Raw genomic sequence first — 12,681 nt, 5'->3', positions numbered from 1 at the left:
ACCCAGCCCTGAATTTCCCCTACACCACGCTTTGGGGAGAAAGGGCATAAAAAGGGCAATGCAGGAGACAGACTGAACTCAACAGTACAGAATGGCTAAATTTAAAGATATTCAACAGAGAACAGTGATGGGTAAAGGTGCAGAATCATAACATTTTTATACTGCGTGGGGAAATCCTTTAGTCAGCAAGAAGACCCAGCTGCCAAATGGCTCAGTGCTTTCATTTTCACCAGAGAAAGGAGGTCTATGTTATTTTGTTAAGTATTCTGATTAAAATAGAGTCTTGTTTCATGCTCCTCAAACAAAAGAGTTCTTTTGACCATTATAGTACTCTTAAATATTTGTGTTTTCCAAAATACAAAAATCATTTTTTTGTTCTCCTCTGCTAAGTGAAATTTAGTAACTGCCAAACAATTCTCTAAGGAATTTGAGGGGTTTAGCATCCTGCAGCACGAGTCCAAGTTTTTCCATATAATTCTATGGGATTAAGGACAGAACCAGAAAGTCTCCTATTTCCTCCCATCGAAATTAGCAGAGATGTACTGGCACAGGAATAGAATAGCAAAAGAATGAACAATGGCTCTGAGCTAAAAATCAAGATCAGTGCTCAATTTTCAAGAAAGATGAGCATGAGCATAGTAAGGACAAAAGAAATATGATGCACAATCATACTGCGAACACATCAGTGAGATGTGTTACTCCATGGGGACAACATTCACTGCAATAAAATGGAGGGGAAAGTGAAGAGAGTGAGAAAGAGCAAAGGAAGTTTACAAAGCAATGCTAGAATAAACACATAGGCTGATTTATCTTTGTTCATCTGATGGGTAAGGGCTGTCTAAACTGTCTGTAGAGATCTCTTCAGTTAAATAAACTGTCAGTGGTAATAAACAGGACCGAAAAAATTGCAATGCCTATCCAATTTTTAAATATGCAACACAAAAGAAAAATTACTGGACTAAGACATTATTCTTTTCATGTTCCCAGCAATGAAAAACATGCTGAGAAAAGTAATTATGATAAAATTACAAAACAGCAGAAATTGGAGAATGTCACATTATTTCCACTTCATTGTCCTATTAGTATATATAATTCTAGCCTTATCTGGCTGAAAAATTTAAGAAAAAAAAATTCAGACTGCTATTTTAATGCCCCCTGAGTGCAATATTTGATTAATAACTTAATATTAGATTTAGGAAAACAATGCTCCAAACTTATAAATTACACACCTATCCCCCCATATTTTTAAGACATTTCACAATATTAGGACATTTTCAAAACAGTCTTTTTAAACACAAATAGATGCACTTGTCAAAACTTGCTGTCAAACTCAGCTGTAACAGTGAAAAATAAAATAAAAACACACATATTGCCCCAAAGAAGAAAATTGGGATGTCTTTCCTCTTGTAAATAGAACCTCACAGACAAATCCCCAAGCCTTTTCAAAATCCTGGACTCCCTAAAGATGCTTAGGGTTGCCTCTACAGCTCCAGCTGCAAGATCAGACTTTTTAAATATGTTCCCCTTTATAAACGTTTCTCTGCTTTCAAGCCCATTGGTGAGCAGCTTGAACTATATTGATTGATCCTCCCTTCTGAATTATGGAACAAGAGCTACAAACTACATGAAAAACGAAGTCATTTCTAGCTTCAGAAATGCAGAAAATGTGTTTAAAAACCTGAACAATTTCTACCACAGATTGTACAACACTATTAGTTTGCTGGAAATGTCCATCCACATGTGAACTTTATAGTAGACATTTTTATACCCTCACAGTTGGAAAAGATGGAAAGAGGGAAAAACAGGGGGAAAAAGACAATTTCAGAGAATGGTTTGGGAGCCATAAATTTTACAGTTGTGTCCTGCATTGGTCACTTGGGGGAGGGGGACCCAAACCTCAAACTCTATTTTGCTGTGGGATACAATGATTTCCCCTTTAAAAGGAGTTTTGAACTCTGGGTCCCCAGGTGTCCACCATCCTTTTGCTGAAATGACATTTATGTGGCAGATGGTACAAATAGCCTGGCACGCTTTGTAGTTGTTGGATCACTATAAAATAAAAACTGCCAGATGGCTGGCATGTTTCCTGGCAGGAGCATAGGGCCCCACTGACTGATGAGAGGAAGAAAAGCTGCCCAAAATAAAATAATAGCATCTGAATTTTCTTTGGAGTGCTTTTGAAATGTGGCTTAATCCGTGTTGGGTTTGATTCCTGCTGTCTAGGAAGCACCTTGTGACATCCCTTCGTCTGACGGCACCAGAGGAGCACTGCTCACATCTCTCCTCCCGACTTCATCTGTCCCTCACACCCCAGGAACGCGACCCCACCACCAGCCCTGTCCCCTCCAGCGGGAGGGAGGTGGGTGCAGGAGGTGGCGTTGCAGGTTGAGACCTCCCCAGGCTCTGTGCCAGCAGAAGATGCCTCCTCAAGGGAACATCTCATCTCCCATCCTCTGCTGTTCCTATCCGGGTTCAAGCCCGCGGCACAGCAGGGGACAGTCATATTACAGTACTACAAGAAAACCACCACAGGAAGCATATCACCCTGGGTGCCCTCTCCTTGGACTTTCTCCAGAAGAAGATAACATGAAGCAGTGTAAACACGTCAAACTAAATGGATTATTTATTTTTCCTACCGCAGCTATATTAATGCACCATTGTCTCCCTAACTATAACATTGCAGGGCAGCTGGCAGTACGGGTTTGTTCTGACTGCACCAGATGAAACAAAAGCTGGAACACTGTTCTGTGGATTTAAGGAAGAAGACAGACAGACACAAACCCCCAAGAGTGCAGCTTTAGCAATGATTTACTATGAGGGACTCTTTTGCTCTACCTCAGTTTCCCCCATCAGAAAGAGGAGCTTGATCAGAGCAATGAGTTTCCCAGAGGAGGGGTACATGAATTGGTTAATATCTGCACAACTACTCTGCACGTCCCACTGACACATTTTGTTGGGAGATGCAATTGTAAAATTCTCAATCTTACTAACTTGATCAGAGTTGTGAAAAGACTTCTCAACCGAGTTTCCAAATTCTGATCATGTGCTGACCTTAATTACATCCATGCAACTTCACAAAGGCAACCAAGGGCTGAACATGTCCCTTCAGGAACATTCTGCTCATCTTCAGTCACATTTTACCTTCAATTAACTTATTTATTCATTTAAACCAGTTGATGATCACTAAACTCCAAAACTTCAAATAAATGCTATAATTTCTCATGTTAAAACCAAGATGATAAATGAATCTTGGTAAGCAAGCATGAATTTGGGCCAGCCGTGATACAGACATGACAGCAGAGCAATACAAACATAAATAATTTTGGTATTCCACGTGGGCCAATTCATCAGCAGGCAAAGAGGTCAGTGCCAGGCCGACATCTGAGCACCACATGGTTGTAAGTTTTTCCAAGATGGTTATTTCATTCCTGAAATAAACTTGTTACAACTGCTAATCCCCTGCATCACTAAAAGCAGCTAAACCGCATACATGTATCTCCAGCTAATCAGCAGTATTGTTCATACCCTTCTTTCACAACCACTGTGACTTTAGTGCATTCAAGCTCTTGCTGAAACTAATATAAAATCTGGAGTAGTGTTCAACTACACTTGTAATCCGAGCTTGGTTTTAGCTAATTCACAGCATTCAAAGTTCTTTGTCTTCACACACTGCTCTATAGCACACAGATATCAGAGCGGAGGTTCATTTTGTGACATTTAAGTTAAATTTTCAGAATTTAAAATTTTTCTTTGTGACCTCTCTCTTTCAATTTCTTTCTCTGAAATATTGGAATAAAAATGCTTTTTCATCTCGGCAGATTTCAGTCTCTGGAGATTACTTCCAGCTGGCATACAGTAGAATAGTGACTGAATCAATCTAACCTGTTTTGAGTAAAGATAAAGAAGAAAAATCAAGAACTCGCAGCTTGTTCCTAAGAACCTTCTTGCATTTCTATGCTCCCTGGAAATTAGACCCACCTGACAGTCTGCTCCATAAACATCTAAAAATTTGTCAGCATTCCTTACCTCACAACATTTCAAGTATTCAAGAAAAAGCATCGTCAGATGCAAGATATCCTACAATTTTTTTCCTATGAATGTCTCACTGAAACAAAATGAAATCCACATGAGACATGATAATTGCTCCCCAAGCCAGGTGCATAAATTATTAATATAATTCTGTACCTTATAATAAAATTGCAATGATAAAGAATCTGGAGGATATATAAAGGTATTTATGCCCACAAGAAATGCACTATTTCTTGTATATCTATTTACACAAGCTGAAAAAAGCAGCTGTAAATCTGCTGGAGATTGGTAAAGGTGTGAAAATGAGCTGGACCAGTACTAGCAGGAAGGGAGGCACTGGGGTGGGTTCACAGTGCATCAAAGCTGACAAGGTCTGGATCATGCTATTGTTCTGTAAGTGGAAAAAGCTAGACTTAACCATCTGAAGGAACGAAGACAAGGAGTTAAGCAAGGAGATGCTTGCTCGAATTTAGCATAACTCAGAAGAAAAAGTCACCATCCTTGCCAAATAGTTATCATACAAGCGCAGCACTCTGGTCATTTGAAATGCTCGCCACAAGTATTTATGTGGCAGGTTACTTCTGAGGAGGGTCACTTATTTTCAGTATTTGTTGCTTAGAGACACCTTGGCTTTGTCTGAACTCGGAGAGTATGCTGTACTCTCTGGTTGTGAACAGCAAACTCTAAAAAACTGTAATGTCTGATTAATGGAAAGCTTATCTTTTTCTTTTTTTTTCTTTTTTTTTTTTTTCTTTTGGTGTGTGTGTATGTAAGCAAAAAGAAAATCAATCTCGTGAAGAGGAGCTGACAGAGTCAGAACACTTATCGCACTGAACTGGTCTCAAGAGTTCACGGATTTCCACATCAACAGTGTTCTCCCTAGGGATGTTCTCCCAGGTCTGAAGCTGCTGCATACACAGTGGTCTGTATTACATCTCTTTAGAATAGTCAATATCCCCCTCTCTTTTTTTTATTGTTTTCTGTGCGTCTGCCTGCCTTTCTGCAAGGGGTGGTAGAACTATTCATACCCGGTTTTACTGTTCTGCTGACTGGTTTATTAGGTTAAAGGCTGATATGGTGCCCTCGGAGAGGATGTCTGCCTGTTTGTGCTACCCTGAGAGCTACATTTATCAGTACGATGTAGAGAAAGGGAAATGATGCTTTCCACAGGAGAATGGAAGCACCCAAAGCAGAATTCCCATGAAGAATGAAGTCACTTTTTTGTACCAAAATACAGCTTTTGATGAAAACCTCTCCAGTTTTCAGGCAATCCATTTCCAATAATTTATTTACATTTTTAATGAAAAGCAGACCCCTTTTTGTAAGAAACAGAATCTAGACAAAAAAATAAACTTTCTGTCAAAAATAGTGTTCATGTGGAAAAATTTCATCCAGTTCTATTTATATGACCACAGATATATAATAGCTATATAAACAGAACTGTTCAAATGTGGGCAATTGCGTACTCCCACCCTCTCTTTTTCTTGTCTCATATGATCTGTGAACTCCATTTATGAAAAGAAAAATAAAATATACAAAAGTTCAAGATCAAATATAACATCATTGCAAGAATGTCTTAGAGCATTGACAATCTAGTATTCCAACGAGTGATTTATATGGGCCCTTTGAACCTTGGCTCATGAATTTCAGAACATGGTGAATAAACATGTATATGCATTTAAAATCCACAGCATTTTAACATTTTCTTAACAGGGTTCCAAGGACGCCTGGGAGAACTTTCCAATTGTCTAGTTGATTCAGTAGTCTCTATTGCTTAGGCATGTAAAGCAAATACTTAGCAAATGTTTTAGGAATTTGTAACTGAGCACAGTCTGCTTATATAACTCAAAAGCCAGGAAGCTTCTTTGCCCAAATCTTAACTTCATGCCAATTACACAATGAAGATACCTATTTTTTTCACTGGTTAAAAAAATTAGTACCACAAGATAATCCTAAACCGTCAATTTCTTTATATTTAATTTAAATAGCCTTTGGTATGTCTTGGTCAAAGATTTGGGATGAGATTTTCTGATGAACAATGAGAGAGGAACTACATAATAGCCAAAGCAGAGGAAGTGGAATTAAAGCACATTGACGGGATGGCATCCTTCACTGGCTTGTTAGTGGCAGCACTGCCTGAGCCTCCACATGGGCCCACTCTCATTGCCACCACGCTCTGACATCAAGGTTGTGCAGGTGATGGGAGGGCTGGGCAAAGCAGCCGTGTCAAGGCATAGTTCAAGTTCATTGCTCTGCAGACCACTGAACCCAAATTTCTCCATGCTACAATGCATTTATAAATTCTGCCAGTTGAGGTGCATATAAAAATGATTTTTAGGTGAACTTTCAGAGGTTAGAAATGAATGTATATTTTCTACCTAGCCTCCACAATCTTCCATTTAAATCTGCAGCAAGCATTTCAAATTCTCATGGATTTGCACTAGGAACATACGGACTCTATACTGGAAATACTCCTCTCACCTTTCAGCATTTCACTTTTCCTGCCACAAATTTATAAATTCCCTTCTTTTCTTCTGTTCAGAAATGGGATTTTATGTATAAGGGGTCAAAATACAACAGAAAATCATGGGCATTAAGTTTCATTTAAAAAAAAAAACCCTAACTATTCCTAATCCCTGTATATTGCTTTTTAAAACAGGGTTAATAATAGCGCATTTGTCCCATGCTACTTTTGTCTTACAAGATGGGAAGCTCTTCAGGCAAAGCTGCATTTTATTATCAGTACGAAGAGTTCCTAGTAAAATGATACTTGGAAACCAGCTGGGCTCATCTGGTGCTTTACAAGTAATAAAGATAAGGATGGTTAGATAAAAACTGGGTGACCTGAGCAAGCTACCCCCATCTTCAGACGGTTCCACTAACACAAAGGGCTGTGGGTATTAATTAAGCTCTTTGGAGAGCAGACCACCTTGTTCTAAACTGTGACCCTGACTTCGACATTACGCTGTCTAAGCAGGATTACCAGGTGAGTAGTTGTGCTCACAGTGTTGCTGAATCAGTAACTCCTAATAGCAGTCTGGGACCATTCATTCCTTGAAAAGACTCTGGTGCTGCTCAGTGGTATAACCCTGATCACGGTTCCCTTACACCACAAGCTGACTTTTATCTGCAGGAACGTCTGTGCCACCCTCACGAGCACATGCAGCCCATCCTGCAGCAGTAGATGTCTCGGCAAAGCTACTGCCTAAAAGAAGAGCAAACCCATCATTCAAACCAATTAACAGGAGCCTGAGACATGGCCATATAGTCAATGAGTTCACGCCAACAGAGCTGACAAAACCCCTCTAGCTGCACTACAGAGGACACTATGCTTGTTAGCAGCACACAGTGATAAATGTGACAGTCGGACTCCTACTGTCCTACTGAAGCTCTTCTTCAGTCTGTTAATTTATATTATAAGGATGGTGTCTGTAGAAAGCTGAGAATGTGCCAGAGAGTATAAATTTGACAGACAATTAGTATACATTTCTTTAAATGTACGGCTTGTAAATTATTTATATTACACATTCATTTTTTATTAACTGAGGTTTGTCCGGAGCAGGCCTTCATCACTATCTCCGTTGGATCCTCCCTGACAGCAGCACAAATAAAGCAGTAAAAATATATTTCTCATGCTCATGGCAGTGCTGTCTGTCTGCTAAGACCCAGGAGGGGGTTGACCTTGCCTGGTGCTGAGTTTTGGTGAGGGAGTCCTTCAGCTGGAGCAAACCACCACTTCACCTGCAAGGAGCAGACACTCTGCTCCATCTCTGAGGAAACCTCAAGGCATCACAAGGTGTCATGAAGAGAAGAACATATCTAGTGAGGGGAGCAACGTATTTGCCATCAAAGCTTCATCTGAACCCAGTGATGAGTACTAATCAAAAGCATAAGGTCCTGGGTAAACAGGGAAAGTGTCATATTCCAGCTGAAAAGAGGCTTATTTGATAACTCTGGACAAAGGAAGCGAGCATAGAGAAAACTATACATAAGGGGTTCACTCTCAACTCTAAAGCATCATTTTCTTTCTCATGCTCCTTCTACACAGGCCCCTGCTTGGCAACAAGGTGAAGAAACAGCAGCAGGGAGGCACTTGGAAAGCTGGCAGAGACAATGGCAGGGGCCAGCTGGCAGCAGAGCTTGCTTCACATGGAGTTCAAGCTCAGCTGTTCATATTCCACAAGTCTAGTTACTAAAAGTATTAAACAGCCACATCTCAGCTGTCTCTGTCTTGAAAATTAATCAGAAAAGCCAGAGTCATCTGTACAATGTCCTCTAGTGCTTTTCCTGCCTAGCACTTTAAGAAATCATGCCAAAAGAGTGAGAATATAGTAAAGAGAATTCCCACTTAACACAGAGGTGTTTCATTTCATGCTCCATTTCAGTTCCCAAAAGTTTTAAAAACATAAATATAATCAAGAAGTATTAAAACATCATCCCAGAAAGCAAGATGTGGAATAAGTCTGAGTTGGGCAAAAATAAGCCCAGTTCCAGTCACTTACTGATGCTGTGTGAGGATGCAACTGATGTATTTATGCTTCATTTTTAGCAGACACATTTACCCCTTTGCTTAATCTCACCTTCAGAGGCACCACTTGCATCAGAATGGCGAAGTTAGTGAGGTGGTTACAAAGACACACTGAGTAGTTGAGGTCCCCACTCTCTCGCGCACAACCTTCATTAGACCAAACACCAGTTCCATTGCTGCAAAGCACCAAAAAATGGAATATAATCTCTATCAAAATGCATCTTATGCAAGTTAATTTGACATGCATTGTACTATACAGGAGATAAAAAGGTTTGAAAGTCATCTCAGGCTGGAGCATCCACAAACACTGCTAGTGTCTTCTCAATTCCATCATGAAAATAGTTAAGGAAAATATTGACCAGAACAGGGCCCAGATCAGACCCCTACATGAACACCTCTAGAGACTTCTTCCCAGTTTTATAACCAATGAGTAACTCCATTTTTTCTCTACATTGTGCAACCCATTTATGGCATTTCACTTAGTCACAAATATCTGTGTTCCGAGAACTATAATATCAAACAAGTCAATAATCTTGCAAAAGTCAAAAAAGTCAGCGTATAATATCTGCTGCCTCTCCCTTCATCCACTGTCCCATTCATCCTGTCAAAGTAATTCAGACAGATTGAGCATGATTTCTAGTGACCCATCCATGTCAACTGGTTTTTGTCGCTTTATCCTTAGGGGTAGCAAGAGCAGCTCCTGCTGCACCGAGGATACGGCTGGGCTGGCTGTGCGGCCTGGTCCCAGGGCTGTGCAGAAAAGTGATCCTCATGAGTTTGCTTTCTCCTGGAGCCAGGGAAACCCAGAAATCCCTGGGCCATCACAGCCCTGCAGTGGAGTGGGGACATAGAAGCCACAGGCACACATCTGGGGGGGCTCCATGGGCTCAGGCGCCGGAGGTCACCCACCCAAACTGCCTGCTTCTTAACCATTTATTACTTTTGATATTATGCTGGGTCCTGAAGCTAGACTGAGTGATCTGTATTTTTCTTGGTGCTTATTTTAGAAATAGTTGTAACCTCACCCTTCTTCTGTCCTTTGGGACCTCCTTGACTTCTCAAAGAGAGATTGTCGTAGGTCAGAAACCAATTGCTTATTCTTTAACTAACATGCACTAGGGAATAAGAGCATCTTGATACAAATAAACCTCATTTGGAAGGACAGATTTCATATATCAGTTTCTATCCTGAGGCAAAGCCTCAAGGACCCAAGCCCCAATGGAAAACAGTACGGGAAGAATGCCCCAACCATATTAATTCGCTTCAGTAAAATCTGTTTCTAATTTATCGTAATTTGTGAGTGACCATAACAATGAGTAACTGCCAACAGCTGGGACAGTTCAACATACTTGAATCAAAACTTCGATAAAACAATTACAGTGACCTTCCCACGTGCATGCTGGATAGGAGGGATCACGGCATCGTGGGCCATTGGTACACCAATTAGGCTTATACTATTACAGCTCAAAAACTGTTAATCTCCATGAAATTAAAAATTCACTATTTGTATTCTTTCTCAATTAATTCAGTAATAGCAGCATGTTTGGAATCAAAACCAGATGAAATACATTCAGAGCTAAAAAAAAATAATTAGCTACTGCTTTTCTATAGTTCCTATTTTCTGAGTGAAATTTAAGGTGATATTTATTTCTCTTTTTTTCTAATTTGCCTTCAGAGGGATAATATTTCTCCATTCCACACATTAGCCAAAATTTACAGCTCTGAAATACTGATCTCACATGATGTTGTGACATAGGCATAGATCCAGTGAAAACAATGGCTCTGCTGGAGGTTTGCCATCTTAAAACATCCAAACATCTGCCCAAGTGGACATACTCATAAACCAAGATAAGCATGATTTGTATCAGTCTGCAGTTTTGATTCCAAAATTTTTCAGTGTCTCAATTACCTACCTAACACAGGGGCTGTGAATAACAAGTGTCCTATTTGTGATAAGAAGTCACTATCAGATTGTGGTTTTTGTAAACCAGTGGCTCCATTTCTTTAACTATTTCCATGAATGAAAGAGAACAAGAAGAATATAGGTAATAAATAGCATCACAAGCTAAGTGTAATTTAATTAAACCAAGTTAAAGAATTTGAAATTATGTAACATACCTATAGTCCAGAAATGCACAGTAAAGATGAACTCTGTTACTCTTATTTAGTGCTTGGCTGTATTGTTTGGGAGTCTGCAAGAAAGAAAATATAAACCCTGAAGGAATGTTTAAAAAGGACTAAATTCCACTATTCAACAACTTTAAACTCTCATTGTTATAATATATATTCAATAGACTTATTCTAGATTAACACACCACAACCAAAAGCAAATTTTGTCAGCCTTCGTAGCTTTAACACAAACTCCAAACATGCAAAGGCTGGTATTCAGTCTTAATTTTACACACTGGGATTAAAGTCATGTCACTGAGTGAGAAATCTGTGTCTCTTTTAAGTAAATAGCAAACCAGGATTATTCATTGTATATAAACACAAATATATGTGTTATTTTTTGCAGGATTGGAGAGTTATTCTTCAGCACATATTTGGCTTCGCTGGGTTTTGTTCTCATTGGGTAATAAAAATCTCACATTTTAGGATTAATAACACTGAAATATGTGCATTGCAATGACCAACTCACAGACATTTTCTTTCCACAATAGTGATTATTTTAAAACATACAATCAAACTGAAAGAGCAATGCCACAATTCAAGATTTTATTTTAACACACCTTAGCATTATAATGGCATCGTGTCTATCTTCCATAAGCAGATTTTGCCACTAACTCAATCTCCTCCTTTCAGGAAGCTTTGAGACCCCATTCTCCATTCTGTTACACCAGTTTCAGGACAAAATAATTCAAATTATATTGGAGTGATAGCTTGTTATATGCAAACTAGAGCATTTCCAGGATCTGTTCAACCCTTTCTAATACGTAAATCCCAAAAGTCCTCATTGTGTTAGACCCTACCTTAAGGCATTTTTTTAATTACAAGAGCCTTCAACATAAGCAAATCGCTGGTGAATTAACAGCCTTTGGATTATTGCAACACAATTCTGCTGTCAAGTGAAAGATAACCAAGTATTGCTTTCCTTGTTTTAGAGAAAGAAGGAAAAAAAACCCACCACCTGATTACACTGAAACTCAACCAAGTACAAGAAGTCCCTGATGCAATTTTCCTTCTCCTCTCCCACAAGTCCAACAACGAGTGTCAGGCACAAGGTAGCACAGTTCCCTCCTTACTAGCGATAATAAAGCATTTCTGCCTAACCCAGGACATTCACACATTCTACTGGATTTCCACACACTTCTATGCTGTAGATAAGGCCATTTACTTCTTAACTCACATCTCCGGATAACATAAATGGAATTTTCTTATCTTCTTGAGCAAGATCCCCAGACAAAATTTCTAGTTCCTTGGCTCACCCTGTTTTCCCTAAGCCTTCTTCATAGAAAAGCTGAGACTGCAGGTCAGGTACTCACAGAAGCAGAGCTTTGTGAAGAGGAAAGACTGCCACTTATTTGGGTCTCTATTTTCCCCTTTGACTCTGGTGACATCCTTTAGCCTTTTTCCATGAGGGGAGCAAAGGAAACGGTAAAACCTCACACTCTCACAAGTGTGCCACACTAGAAAGTGGTAATGGGACAAGACTGATGTCCCTCATCACCAGGAAATATCTGGTATAACCCCCAGTCTGCTCATGCCACTTTCTTTCCAGCTGTGGTGAGACACATGTAGTAAAACCAAGTATTTGACATTAATTAATACAGAGGAGTCCTTCCTCATCTGTGAAAGACCTTCCCCATCACCGGCTGCCCTGTGAAGGCCCTGTGCAAGGCCTCAGGATGAAACTGGTATGTTCCCTGCTAGATCCATCAAATCTGAACTTCCCGCTCCTTTCAGAAAGTGCCCCACCATGAGCCTCACCTTTAACGAGCGGGGGACCTTCCAAATCACAAACCACCTGTGAAATATGGAGTGTCTTACAGAAACTGCTTCCTTCCCTTAATCCCACCTCTTGCTGCTCAGAGTATTCCTGAAGAGCGCTAGTTCAGAAACTGCAGAAGACTAATGATCCGTAACCCACGGCTGGAAAACTGCCTTCTGCAACTCCAGTTAATTTA

General features: G+C 39.9%; 1 protein-coding gene across 3 annotated transcripts in view; it reads right to left on the bottom strand.

Moving 5' to 3' along the window:
* The window catches only part of ADGRD1 (adhesion G protein-coupled receptor D1), a 158,102-nt gene that overhangs the window by 63,049 nt on the left and 82,372 nt on the right, over positions 1–12,681 (bottom strand). For all 3 annotated transcript variants that reach the window (XM_075769598.1, XM_010310767.2, XM_075769599.1), the window contains 2 exons: positions 10,676–10,749; positions 8,610–8,733 (listed from right to left, as the gene is read on the bottom strand). In XM_075769598.1, coding sequence (XP_075625713.1) covers positions 8,610–8,733; positions 10,676–10,749 — 198 coding nt within the window. The remainder of the gene's footprint in view (positions 1–8,609; positions 8,734–10,675; positions 10,750–12,681) is intronic.

This window comes from Balearica regulorum, chromosome 17 (genome assembly GCF_011004875.1).
Source record: "Balearica regulorum gibbericeps isolate bBalReg1 chromosome 17, bBalReg1.pri, whole genome shotgun sequence".
In the NCBI taxonomy this organism is placed as follows: Eukaryota; Metazoa; Chordata; class Aves; order Gruiformes; family Gruidae; genus Balearica; species Balearica regulorum.
Note: the sequence above shows the minus strand (reverse complement) of the source record. Positions and strands in the feature narration are given on the sequence as shown.